At 54.4% G+C, this 14162-nt stretch overlaps 1 protein-coding gene across 1 annotated transcript in view; it reads left to right on the top strand.

Moving 5' to 3' along the window:
- The window catches only part of VWF (von Willebrand factor), a 129836-nt gene that overhangs the window by 37438 nt on the left and 78236 nt on the right, over positions 1–14162 (top strand). The window contains exons 9-13 of the mRNA XM_043440090.1: positions 3960–4071; positions 5024–5070; positions 9571–9707; positions 10025–10163; positions 11078–11178. Coding sequence (XP_043296025.1) covers positions 3960–4071; positions 5024–5070; positions 9571–9707; positions 10025–10163; positions 11078–11178 — 536 coding nt within the window. The remainder of the gene's footprint in view (positions 1–3959; positions 4072–5023; positions 5071–9570; positions 9708–10024; positions 10164–11077; positions 11179–14162) is intronic.

The raw sequence follows: 14162 nt of genomic DNA, 5'->3' as shown, positions 1-14162 counted from the left end.
TGATAGGCTTAAGTCCCTTGTGGGCCTCTGGGGTGAGGGAGTACTGTTGTTGGGTGATTATAGTCGAGGGGTCTTTTAGGATGATGTGGACTGGGGGATGATGTTTGGCTATGGATGGGTGATCAGTGTCCCAGATTTGGGGGTCTAAGGCAGGTAGATCCAAGGGAAGGTCAGGGGTGAGGGATAGGGACTGTCCAGGTGCCATCTGCATGCAGACTATAGAGACTATATCGAGGGGGATATGGTAATAAAGACCCCCAATTTGGATAACAAATCTCTCCCTAGGAGTGCCATCGGGCACTGAGGCATTATGAGGAATGAGTGTATAAGTGTTGGTTTTCCAAATTGACAGAGTAATGGAGGGCTAATTTTTGGCCTTAGGGGAACTCCAGAGATCCCCTTGATTGTGATTTCTGAGTCTTGAGTTGGGCCAGAGTAGGAAGTTAAGAGAAAGTGGCACCAGTGTCTACTATAAAAGAGGTCTTTTTTCCAGCCACTGCCCCATCTACCCTAAGTTCCGAGCTCGTGTTCAGGACACAGGCTGGGGGGCTGGAACCTGGGCCCTGTCATTGGAACAACTCTTGTAGAGTTGGGCTGGGGTTCTGGGGAGAAGTGGGGATCTCCTCAGATGTGCCAGGGCGTCCCTGTGGACATTCCACTCTCCAGGTCTGGGAGGTGGGGACCTCCCCAGGGGTGCCAGGTCGTCCCTGGGGACAGTCCATATTCCAGTGTCCCCATTGGCCACAGGTTGGACATGCTTTTGTGGGGGGCTGCGGGTTTGGGCATGCCTTTGCCCAGTGTCCTGACTGGTTGCATCAGAAGCAGGGTCCGGGGCGGGTCTTAAGCCCCGTTCTGGGATGACTTGGGCCAGGCTGATCTCTTTCCTTAATTGCTGCTGCCAAAAAGGCATATTTAGCTTTTCTCTCACGTTCTTTTTCTCTCTTAGCCTCCTCCTCTCTATTATTGAACACCTTGAAGGCTACTTCTAGAAGGTCTCTTTGGGGGGGGGTCTCAGGGCCCTTTTCTAGTTGTCGAAGCTTGCGTCTGATGTCAGGGGCAGATTGGCTGATGAACTGAATGTGAACGTAGAGTAACCCAGCAGGGGTAGTGATATCTAGGTTGGTATACTTCTGGACTGCCTCTGTGAGGCGTGCCAAGAATAAGGCTGGATTTTCGTCTGCCCCTTGGGTGATTTCCCTGACTTTATCATAATTGACATGGATATGAGTATTTTTCTGCATTCCTTCCTGAATGCAGGTGATCATATGATTGAGTCTCCTGATACCTGGGTCACCGGGCTGGTAAGTCCAGTGGGGATCTAACTGAGGCACCGCCTCATCAGCAACTGGGCTGTCCTGGTCTTGGTTATGTAAATGATCAGCATGGGCTTTTGCCGCTTGCCAGATACGGTCTTTTTCATCTGGGATGAGAGTGGCATTTAGGATATAATATACGTCACTCCATGTGAGGTTATAGGCCTGGGAGAGTCTCAGGAATTCTTTTTTGTGTCTGGTAGGATTTTCAGAAAATGATCTTAACTTTTCTTCTATCTGGCTCATATCTGACAATGAAAATAGCACATGGACTCGGGTGGGGCCCTCTGGTCCTGCGACCTCTCTTAGGGGAAACATGTGTTGGGTACATGACCGTGTGGCAGGTGGGGAAGGAAGGAGGGAGGGGGAGTCGGGGAGATGGGGTAGCCTGGCCAAGGGGCAGTCAGGAGAGGCTTCGGTGCCAGTAGGTGAGTTGGATGAAGGGGAAGGAGAGGGGCGGGCGGGGTGGCGGGTAGGGAGGGGGCTCGTCCGCGGGGTCGAACTCTGGGGGTGCAGAAGGTTGCGGTCTGCGGTTAGTTGAGGAAGAAGAGCCCTTTTACTTGGGAGGCAAGGTGCATAGAAGGACTTCGTGGGTGGAGCAGGCCTGGCATAGGGAGGGTCTGCTCCGAAGGGCCCAAAAGGCTTGGGCATAGGGAATCTCCGACCACTTCCATTCCGTTTAAGGAAGTCAGTGAGATTTTGGAGAATGTTAAAGTCAAATGTGCCGACTTCAGGCCAGCGGTCTTGATTGTCTAATTGGTATTCAGGCCAAATCTGTGTACAGAGTTGTTTTAAGCGGTTAGCTTTGAGTTCAGTGAGTGAGAGTGGTTTGAGATTTTTGAGAACACAGGCCAGAGGGGAATCTTTTGGGACAGATTGGCCAGACCCCATAATTGAAAGGCAAGCAGAGGCTCCTATTGGGAACTCGAGTCGTCACCCGTAGTCGCAATAGGAGTTATGAGAAGAGAGCTCTGTGTCGAGGTGGAGCGTCCCCCACCGTCGCCCACAGAGTGGCCCTGGGCCGGGGATCCCGGGACCCGGAGAGGACTGAATTCTAGGGTGTCTCTAGAACTCCGTCCGGATCGGCTCTTACCTTAATCTAGGGGCCGGCTTGAGTAGAGTGTTGCATGTAGAGCGGTCGAATGGCAAGAGGTCCCTATTCTGGAGGTCGTCAGAGAGAGAGAGAAAAGGGGGTAAAGCCGAGGCCAGGGGGTACGCAAATCATCAATAAAGCCTTAGCACAAGGCTCGCACTGCTCACGAAGGCACTAGGCGTCCCCGAGGGGAACTTAAGAGCCCTGGCAGAAAAGTGAGCTCAGAGGATGTTTGCGCTCCCAGACTCCGGGGAGAAGGGGAAAACAGTGAGAGGGCTCCCAGACTTCAGGGAGAAGGGGAAAACAGTGAGAGGGAGAGAGAGAGTGAGAGACGAGTGTCTCGCCCCCTCCCGGGTTTCGGCACCAAGAATGTAGGGCATAGTTCGGGCAAGGCAGAAAAGGAAAGACGACCTCAACAGAAGTAGGTTACCTTTATTCAGGCAAGGAGGGGCGACAGTCGGCCTAACCACCAGGCTGAGCGCCAAGAGGGATCAGGGTGGCTTCATACTTATAGGGAGGTTTGTGGAAGCGATAAGGGAAACGTTAATCAGGCGGGATATTTTGAGTATTCTTTTGTTTGAGATGACATTGTAGTTGGGCAGGGGGTGATAAGTCTTCTGGGCAGGTGTAGGGGGTGCAAGGTTTCTGGACAGGGGTTGATAAGTCCCAGATATATGCAACCGGCCTGGAGCATCAGGGTGGAACTAAAATTCGGTTTTGTTTTCTCTGAAGTTAGATGATTCAGCAAGGGGCCTTTGAGACTATTGTTCTCTTTTCTAGGCCCAAAAGATTCCTTCACCTTTATTTACTTTTTTAAAAGTCTTTGTACAGAGTGGCCAGAATTAAGCTGGCATTTATTTTTAATTTATGTTTTCCTGTTGTACCGTATCCATGAAAGCACATGTGTGTCTGGGGAGTAGGGTGGTCTGGGCTCCAACAGTGATTTTGTTCGGGGGAGAGGGTGGCTCGTGACTCTATATGACCTGTAGTGTTTTCTCGGTTAAGAATCAGGAAGTGATCTGGGAGAAGGACAGTCTAAACTCTGTCCTGGGTTGGCCATGTGAGCTCAGCTGAAAAAGAGTCTCTTCCAGGAGAGACCTTGTGAGCTTTGGTGAAAAGTCCTGGCTAATTACTGAGAGTGAGTCCTGTGTGTTTCCATCGTGACTTGCCTACTGGAGGGCTTTGAATGAAACACTTGCCTCCATGTCTTCATCTGAGAGCATGGAGACGAACAATCTTCCCCCACCTCTGTGCAAGATAGACGAGAAATTCTTTGAGCTTTCTGGGAGAAGCCTTCAGCCTAGGCTCATGGCTTCCTTTCTGGAAGGCCTTGAACAAAACTTTCCCCCATTACTTCATCACTAGAGTGGCAATAAATAGCCCCCCCACCCTACCCCCTCACTTTGCAAACTGAAAGATCAGCATCGTAGAATGAGTCCTTTGCGCTTTCTGCAAGAAGCCTTGAGCAGATGACCACGCCGAGGCTCCTGTGGTTGGGAGATGGGTCATGATGGTGACAAGGCTGAGTCTTTGTCTTGTTGCCCTTGACCCAGAGGGACAGCTCCTGGATGAAGGCCGCTGTGTGGAAAGTACGGAGTGCCCCTGTGTGCATGCTGGAAAGCCATACCCTCCAGGCGCCTCCCTCTCACGAGACTGCAACACCTGGTAACTGGGGCTGAGCGGTGCAGGTTTGGGGAGCTGCCAGGGGCTGGGGAGGGGCCGCTGGGCCAGCAGGGGCATTCGGGGCACCAGCAGGTGGAGCAGGACCAGGCCTGGGCTGGAGGTGGTTTGGGAAAGGCTGTGGAGGTTGACGATGGAGAGCAAGGATTATATACAGATCTGCCTGGAGGAGGGGGGTTGAGGGGAAGGCCGCTTCACGGGCAAACAGCGTCTCTAGCCGCACCCCCACCCATGCTTTAATAAGCGACTTTCTCCCTGTTGCCTTTGTTTCTCTCAAGCTATTTCTTCCAGAAGCCCCTCTGGGTGTCCCCCCCTGCACACAGGCGAGGGGAACACCTCAAGACCTTGTCCCTGGCTGCCTTTCCCTCCCGGACTGTCTTCCAGGAGTCTCCAGGGCTGCCCAGCACGGGTCAGGGCGTTGCCCCATCAGAGCCCACCCTTTCGGTCTTCCACCAGCAATATGTGTGTGTATGTGTGTGCATTTTGTATATGTGTGTATTGTGTGTATATATGTGTGTATGGGTGTGCATGTGTGTGCACATGTGTTTGTGTGTGTCTGTGCATGTTTGTGTGTGTATGTATGTATTGTGTATGTGTGTACATGTGTGCATGTATATGTGTATGTGTGTGTTTGTATGTGTGTGTGTGTGTGTGTGTGTTGAGAGGGTAGAAATTCAACTGCTTCGTGCCTGGGTGGACTCCCTTGGTTTCCCTCTTCTGTCTGTCTGTCAGGCTTTGCTCCCTTATCTCAGCATTGTCTACATGATTCCTCTGTGGCTGAAGCCCCTTCACCTCCCGAAGCCCCCTCTGATTTGGGTGCCTTTCTGTTCCCATACCCCTCCTGGGGGGGTGTGGGGTGGTGGTGTCCTCTCCAAATCCGTTCATGGATGCCTGCTTCTGCGGACCCACCTACAACCCGTTCTTCTCTCTCCACCAGCATCTGCCGAAACAGCCAGTGGGTCTGCAGCAACGAGGACTGTCCAGGTAGGGAGCGTCCCCCCACACCCACTGCCCTCCCCCCAGTGGAGAGGTGCAGCCTCTCTTCCAAACAGGGAGGGCCGCGTAGCCAGGCAGCCTCTCCTCACCTGGACATGCAGGCTGGATGCAACCCCCGTTCACAGCTGCAGAACCAGCTGTGCTAAACTGCTCCTTTCCGGCCAGCCAGGGGAGGCCCCCAGCAGTGAAACGAGAGGCTGCAACTGGGCAAAGCTTTCACCCTGCTTCCTGTCACCTGTTTGCTCAGAGGATTACGGTTGCGTGAGCTGTGAAACCTGCAAGGTCATGGATGACTAAACAAAGATGACGCAGGTTCCTTGGAAAATTAAGAGGAAGACGGGCTTGATAATTCTTTAAAGTTGAAATGAGAAATTTCTGGAATTTTCCGGAATGCCTGAGCCAAAGGCCTTGGCAGGATCCAAGGGCTTCCCAGGTGTCTCAGTGGTAAAGAATCTGCTTGCAATGCAGGAGCCGCAGGGGACTTGGGTCTGATCCCTGGGTTGAGAAGATCCCCTGGAGCAGGAAATGGCAACCCACTCCAGTATTCTTGCCTGGAGAATCCCACGGACAGAGGAGCCTGGTGGGCTACAGTCCATGGGGTCACAAAGAGTCAGACATGCTTGTGCGACTGGGCACAGCACTGCAAGAGCTGGAAACACCAGGACACCCAGTGACTTCTCCTATCCTGTCTCCACCCTGGAAAATCCACTTAGGAAAAGTTTCAATACAATCTCTGCCTTTTACTTTCTCCTCTGTTTAGCCCCAACTCCATTTACGGCAAATTTTGTCCACTCAAATCTCCCTCTGCCTCCTCCCCTCCGGCTGCCCCCACCATGACCCTGGCTCTCCTCCTGACACATCTCCCTTTTCAGTCAGTTACATGATGTTTTCTATTCGTTAGGAGGCAGGTGCAATTTATTCTCATTTTACAAAAGAGGAAACGGGTTCAGAGAGGTTAAGTAACTCGCCCAGAGTCACACAGCTTCTATAAGATAGAGACAAACTCACAACTCACAAACTCAAACTCACAACTGCCTGACCTCTATTTCGTACCTGCCACATGAGTTGGCTTCCCCAGTGGCTCAGACAGTAATGAATTTGCCTGCAATGCAGGAGACCCGGGTTCGATCCCTGGATTGGGAAGATCCCCTGGAGAAGGGAATGGCAACCTCCTCTAGTATTCTTGCCTGGAGAATTCCATGGACAGAAGAGCCTGGTGGGATATAGTCCATGGGGTCTCAAAGAGTCAGACATGACTGAGTGACTAACACACACACACACACACACACAAATACACACGTGTCCTGGATCCCCATGAAATCAAGCTAATTGGAAGTTGCAGGAGATGACCCAAACCTTTATTGCCCACCTGCTGCGTCCAGTGGTGGCGAGTGGCTTGTCCGGCTGCCTTTTGCTGACCAAGTGGCTGGGAATGTTAAGCGTCCTCTTGGCAGAACTTGGTCTTCTCAGGGACCTGTGGGCAGGGCTTGGGTGAGCGTCACTGTGCAGCTCATCTTTTGGCGCCTCCTCCAGCCCCCCTGGGCTCACGGCTCCCCAGCATGGTGGTGTTCCTGGGTTTCCTGTGCGGCAGCGCCATCCCTCAGTTGTACCAAGGAGATAAGCTAAATACAATATTCAGACTTCTGATTCCTGGGAAACTTCAGGACGCCCATCAGGGGAGGTCAGAGCAGGAAGTCAGATCGGAGGAGTAGAGTCAGGCCCCAAGGTTTTGCTTTTGAATGTTTGCAGATTCTCTCATTGACCCTTCTTTTCCTGGGCATTGTCAGAGATAAGGAAAGTCCAATTTTTTACTCAGATAAGAGCGCTCTTGAGAAAACAGAGTGAGGCTGGGGGAAGCATTCCCACCCATTTCCCTGTGACGGGGTCAAGACCCCCGATACACAGGGCTGTGTCACTTTGTAGGATGATGACAGCATCTGAAAAACCCCTTTCAGAAAGGCTTTTTCGGGACTTACCTGGCAGTCCAGTGGTTAGGAATCTGCCTTGCAATGAAGGGGATGTGTGTTTGATCCCTGGTCGAGGAAGTTATATCCCACATGCCTCGGAGCAACTAAGGCCATGCACCACAGCTAAGACTCGATGAGGCCAAATAAACAAGTATCTTTTTAAAAAAGGCTTTCTCGTGACACCTGTGGATTTGGAATTCCAGCTTGGCTGCAATCAGCTGGGGTGACCCTTGCCCACCCTTACCCCTAATCATTGCATCTTGTGCTCTGACTTCCACAAAGAGTGACCCCTTATTCATGCCCTTCTTGGGGGGCAGTGCAGTGGGAAGTCATGACCTGGTTCTACTCACACTTCTGGCACTGTGCATTTGTGTTTTCCCCACAACAGCCGGTTCTCTGACTTACTGGACACCACCTGGGTGCCCTACACTTCACTGCATTTCTGAGCCTGACTACCTGGGGTTAGTGCAGACCCCGGAGGTGAAGGTCTGCGACCAAGCGCCCCTACTTCTGATGCCAGCCATGGTAACTGCTAGAATGGCTCACAGAACTTGGGCAAACACTACACTTACTATTGCCTGTTTATTACAAAAAAAATATGAAGGATACAAATGCTTGATGAAGAGGGACACAGGGCAAACTCTGGAAGGGCCCTGAGCCCAGCAGCTTCTTTCCCCGTGGAACAGGGATCACCACCTCCTGAGTGGTGATAAGCTCACCAATCCGGAAGCCCTCCCACCTCTGTTGTTTATGGTTTTTTAAAAATATTTATGTATTTGGCTGTGCTGGGTCTTAGTTGTGGCATGCAGGATCTAGTTCCCCAACCAGGAATAGAACCCGGGCACCCTGCACTGGGAGAGTGGAATTTTAGCCATGGGACCACCAGGGAAGGCCCTGTTTAAGGGTTTTAATGGAGGTTTGGGGGCTATTTGCCCTCCCCCTGACTTCCAAGGGTGGGGCCACACCTGGACCCCAAGTTGGGGTCCCGCCCATGCCCGCTGTGCGTTTCAGTGCAGGTATAGGCATGAGGTGGTAGTCAGGGCTGACAAGCCTGGTCTTTGACAGGTGGGCAGCTGGAACCCTCCCTCCCCCCCACCGTCGTAGGCCTTTGAGGACTCCTGACTGTGTGACAGGGCCCAGCATCATCCCCTGGAGATGGAACTGGCTGTAGGGCCCACTTAGGGGGAACCTGAGGTGCAGAGCAGATCCGTGCCGTGGAGAATGAGTCTTTGCTGTTCGCAGGCTGGGGGTGACAGGGCTGGGAAGGAGGGCTCCCACTTTGTGGAAGAGCCATGGCAAGTGTCTCTGGTTATTTCTCTGTAGAGGAGAAGGTGGAGAGGGGACGTGGAGAGAGGGGCCGGGAAGGACTCCAGATACCACTTGGGCTTCAATGGGGCCATTGTGGGCCCCGAGATGGGGTTGCCCTGAGTGGGGCGGGGCCAGCGGGCATCACTGGAGATGATGGCAGAGCCCCCTCCCCCACACAGGTGGGCTGTGGTCCAGGGTGCGGTGGGCCTGCACCACGGGCTGCTTCGGGGCCTGGGGAGGACATAGTGGTTGGATCGGAGCAAGTCGAGGGCTGGGGCTGCAGGGTGATGCTGGGAAGTCCTCGCGGCCACCCCCAGATGTGTCAGCCTGGTTGGGGAGCTGGCTCAGGCAGTGGTGAGATAGCGGGCAGATGGTGCCCGGGGCCCCCACTGGCCCCGCTGAAGTCCCAGCAGGGGTTTGCCCAAGAGGAGGCCTGAGAGCTGCCCCTCGGCTGGGCAGGGGGTGAGGACAGCCTCCTGGCCCCTGGACTGCTGGCCCCATCACTGCTCTGGGCTGGCTTTCTGCCTTCTTGCCCTCAGGGACTCTTCTGGTGAGGGGGAGTCCCCGTGATGACGATGATGATGATGATGCTGGGGTCAGAGAAAATCTCTGACCCCAGCAGAGCAGAACCCAGGGAGACAGCGGGGAGGGCTGGGAGCCTCAGTGAGCCCAGAGCCCAGAGCTGGCTTCTGACCCAGCCCCACCCCCAGCGTCACCGCCCAGCGTCACCACCCCCCGCAGCCCAGTCCCTGGGTGTGACTTTCTGGGTGTGACTTCACTCCCTGGGTGTGACTTCACTCCCTGAGGCTCAGGACTGACCCACTGGGCCTTGACCTCCCAGGGCCAGAGGGGTGGGGCCTGAGTAGAGTCCTCCTGTGGGGCTCCTTTCTAGACCATGGTGTGGAGAAACCCAGGAAGTGGCCCCCGCTGGGACACCCCCCAGGGGACCCTCTGGGACACCCTCTCTCTCTTCCCCTGTTTCCCCAGGGAACCCTCTGAGACACCCACTCTCTCCTCTTCCTTGTCCCCCCAGAGGACCTGCTGGGATCCCCACTCTTCCCTCCCCCTGTCTTCCCAGGAGTCCTGCTGGGACACCCCCTCTCCCTTTCCCCCTGTCCCCCAGGGGACCCATTGGGACACCCACTGTCCCCTCCCTTGTCCCCCCAGGGGTCTTGCTGGGACACCCACTCTCCCCTCCCCCCTGTCTCCCCAGGAGAGTGTCTTATCACAGGACAATCCCACTTCAAGAGCTTTGATGACAGGCACTTCACCTTCAGTGGGGTCTGCCAGTACCTGCTGGCCCAGGACTGCCAGGACCACTCCTTTTCTGTCATCATAGAGACTGTCCAGGTGAGCCTGCCAGGCAGCCTGGGGATGCCCATGGGGATGAGGCCAAGGAGACCCCACGTGTACTTCTTTCTTCTGGACCATCCAGCAAAGGGGAGGACAGACAGGGCGCCCAGGGCTCCTTGAGGATCCAGGTCCCCGATTCCCTTTGGGACAACAGGCCCAAGGAACAAGGACAAGCAGGGCCTAGAGTCTTGAGGAGGGAGTGGTTCCGAGTGAGCGAAGCCGAGGCTGCCTGGTTGGGGTTTTTCCCTGAGTGAATGGGTTGGGGGCTGGGCTGGGGGTGGTGGTGACGCCCCTCTGCACACCCCTCCTGGCAGTGTGCCGACGACCCTGATGCGGTCTGCACCCGCTCCGTCACCGTCCGCCTGCCCAGCCTGCACCATGGCCTCCTGAAGCTGAAGCACGGGGGTGGAGTCGCCCTGGATGGCCAGGACATCCAGATTCCCCTCCTGCAAGGTGGGCGCCCTCCTCCCCCGGAACCCCCCACCCAGCTCACTCTCGGCGCCCCCACCCCTCACTGTCACCTCTTCCGTGAGAATGTGAAGGAGTGCTATTGTTGGAGGACAAGCTGGTGTCCTGAATTTATGCTGCAAGAAAGGAAGGCTTCCTGGAGGAGGAAGATGAGCTGACTGAGGGTAGGGTGTCTGCTGATGGGTCAGACCCCGAGACATCTTGGGGCAAAGCCAGGTGACCCCATGACCTCTGGGAAAAGCTCCCTGCTCAGTGACTTCCAGGCGGCAGTGGACCATTACGTAAGCACAGCATGAGTCCAACCTTCACTCACAAAGGGGCTCCCGTACCCCTCCCCTCCCCATATTGCACAGGGTGGGTGAACTTGGGCCCACAGCTTGTCCATGTGTGATTAATGCTGTGTGTCTCCCATGAGATGCTATGTTCCCTAGGACAAGAGGTGCCCCTTCTATGTCGTCCCCAGAGAAAACTGCAGTTTTAGATTTGCACACGGCATTGCTCAGCCTTGAGGACTGGGTCACTTAGCCTGGAAGCGTGTGCCACAGTCCAGGGAATGCTCAAGGGGTTAGCAGTTCGATGGAAAACCCATCCCCACTCAGGGCACGTGCATAAGCTAAAGAGTCTCTACCGCCCCCTCGTGGCAGTGTGGGGAATGGCAGGCTACCGGAGCGATGCGGAGGCACCTTCTTCTGGAGCCCAGTTTGCACTACACCCACCCTGATCCACCTTTCCTGAGACCCTCTGTAAGCCTCATGGCCATCCCCCAGCTGCCCCCTAATTCACTGCTTTCATTGCCACAGTTCTTTGTGACATACCCCACCTCTCCCTACAACCCATCGGCCTGCGGCCCTCTGCCCTGTCCTATCCTAAGCCTGAAACCCGACCTCGCTTGGTTCCAGGTGACCTCCGCATCCAGCGCACTGTGACGGCCTCCCTGCTCCTCAGCTTCGGGGAGGACCTGCAGATAGACTGGGATGGCCGCGGGAGGCTGCTGCTGAAGGTAGGCGTCCTCCTGGCAACCGGACCGCACAAAGCCCCCGTTGTGGTCTGATGAGAGAGCTCGAGGGTGGGAGGGGAATTCCTTTCTCCCCCAACCCACCCTGAGCCCCCAGAGCGAGGAACAGGCCTCTCTGTGTATGAGCGGCTGGTGGGTGCTGTCTGGATGCCCCTTGTCCACCCCGGGAGTTCCTGGGTGCAGGGCTCTGGTCCTCCGAGGGTTTCCAGCCTTATTGGTCTCCTGCAGGGCTGGGTTTTGGGGGAGTGCGGGCAGCCAGTTTACTGCTAAGGCTCCTAACTGCAACAAGGCCTGTGATCAGAGGGTGTTCCCCGGGGGTGCCTGCTGTGGGACTCACAGCGAAGACCTGGGTCATGTACCCACTACCTGTGAAGGATTATTCTAGGAGCTGCCAGACCCAAACCTCCTCACCCCCATCCAGGGGCTTGGCAGGCTGGGGGTCACTTCCAACTGCTCTCTGTGTTCTTAGAGTCACTCTTGGATAGGGATCCGTATAATTCACAGGGCTGGCTTCCAGATCAATGTTCTCCTCTGAAAATTTCCCCAGAAGGTACTGTCACTGCCTTTTCATAAACAAAGCAAGCAAGACTCATGGGGGCCAGGAGATGTGCCCAAGACTGCACACCCTGATCAGCTCCCCGGGCAGAGTCACCACCACTAGACCGGTGCTTCTCACTTTGACGTCTTTAGATGCCTTTACACTCTTAAATTTTACCGAAGGTGCTGAGATCTTCTATGGGGGTTGTATCTATTGATGTATTCTATCGCTTCCCCGGTGGCTTACAAAGTAAAGAACCGGCCTGTGATGTGAGAGACCTGGGTTCGATCCCTGGTTTGGGAAGATCCCCTGGAGAAGGAAATGACAACCCACTCCAGTATTCTTGCCTGGGAAATCTCGTGGATAGAGGAGCCTGGTGAACTGCATGCAGTCCATGGGGTCGCAGAGTCAGACACGACTGAACAATTAACACTTTCACTTATCTAGTGATATTTACCAGATTAAATCAGAGACCCTTGTTAATTCGTTAAGAAATACCAATAGTGAAGTCACTACATATTAATGTAAAGATTAAAAAATCTGTTTTCCAAAACAAAGTTTAGGAGTGAGAATACCAATGTTTTATGTGTCTGCACATTTCTTTAACGGCTGTCTTGACAGAAGACAGTTGGAATCCTGTTGACTTCTGCAGTGTTACATATCATGTAGGCCCTGAAAAACTCCACTGCATACTCAGAGAGAACAAGAGGGAAAAAGTCATGGGAAAATAGTTTTGGCCGCATGAACCTCTTGAAAGGGCCTCCGAGACTACCCCGTCCCACAGGTCCCAAGACCACACTTTGAGAACCCTTGCCCTGGATATATTAAAATCCCTGGAGGGTCCCCTTTGGCGTCTGGGGGGGCCAGTGTTCCCCAGGCCTTGGTATGATCCCGTGATGGGCATCTGGGGTATCCCTGAGGACATCCTGGTGCCCTCCATCCTTGTAATGTCATATTCTTTTTCTTCAAGTCCCTGAGAGAGCTCCAAATCAACATCTTTTTTTTTTCTTTTATAAAAAAATTAAGCTATGACCACAGACTATAGAGCATGAAAATCTTGAGACTTCCCTGGTGGTCCCGTGGCTAAAACTCTGTGCTCCCAATACAGGAGGCCCAGGTTCAATCCCTGGTTAGGGAACTAGATCCCACACGCTACAAATAAGACCTGGAGCAGCCAAATAAATAAATAATAAATCAGTAAAGGGCTTCCATGGTGGCTCAGTGGTAAAGAATCTGCCTGCCGGGGCAGGAGACTCAAGAGGTGTGGTTTGATCCCTGGGTCAGGAAGATCCCCTGGAGGAGGAAATGGCAACCCACTCCAGTATTCTTGCCTGAGAATCTCATGGACAGAGGAGCCTGGCGGGCTACAGTCGATGGGGTCACCAAGAGTCGGGTGACAGCACACACATAGAGAAATAAATAAAAAATAAAAGTTGCCTTCACCCAACAACTTAAAAAGGAAAAAGAACAGGAAAATCTTGGAGACCTTATCAAACCCTCAGGTACAGTTGGAAATAAGGATACCCCCATTTCTGGAGCAGGACAGTGACTCACAGTCATTTGGTTACAGAATGAGCAGAACTCAGGTCTCCCACACCCTGGTCATCAAGGGAGGCGCCCCCATTAGCTCCCCCACTTTCTCAGGCACCTCCCTCTGCACGGGGAGGGTGCTCTTGATCTGTGAGGCGCCCCATCACCCCGCTTCAGCAGGCCCATGGCATCTTGTCTTGGGCGGCTGACCTCCTCCCCGCAAGCTCCTCTGCCTTTTGTCTCCTCTGAGGCAAGGAGGACTTGCTTCTGTGGGGAGGGGGTGCAGGGTTGTCTCTGTGGCTTGGTGGGTTTGACTAAAGAGAAAAAGCCTTCACTGGTCAAGACTACAGGGCCAGGGACCCCGGGGCCTGGGGAATGTCCTAGGTGTTTTGGTGTGTGTGAGGGGGCGCGTTCCCATGCTGACCCCGGGTTTGACCGCCGAGTGGAGGACACCGGCTGGTGGCAGTTGGGGACCCCCGCTCCCCACCAATGCAGTGGGATGAGGTGGGGTGAAAGAGAAGCTGCCAGTGGCTCCCTGGGTGAGGTATGAATCCCGCTGTCCAGGCAGTGGGGTCGTGCCGGCTGTGAGGCGGCCTTAGAGCAGAGGAGAAAGGGTTCTGACAGTTTTCACTTGGTCAGAAGTGCCCCTGAGGTTTATTCCAAACAGCAAATAGCTGGCGCATTCTCCCCAAGTCCCCGATCCTGGACAGTGTAGGCCTGGCTTCCACGGACACGTCCACCCTCCTAACCCTTTGCTGAGCCAGCCTCCGAGACGAGTCCCAGGGACGGAAGGAGGCATTTGTAGAGAGCAGGGGGTGGTGGAGAAGGCAGGCCTGGTGGGTGAAGAGGGGCAGCTTGAGGGCCTCGGGGCCTGAGAACCAGGAGGGAAGAGAGACGGTGC

The sequence above is a fragment of the Cervus canadensis genome, chromosome 21 (assembly GCF_019320065.1).
Source record: "Cervus canadensis isolate Bull #8, Minnesota chromosome 21, ASM1932006v1, whole genome shotgun sequence".
NCBI classification, from domain to species: domain Eukaryota; kingdom Metazoa; phylum Chordata; class Mammalia; order Artiodactyla; family Cervidae; genus Cervus; species Cervus canadensis.
This window is presented reverse-complemented; position numbering and strand designations above follow the sequence as displayed.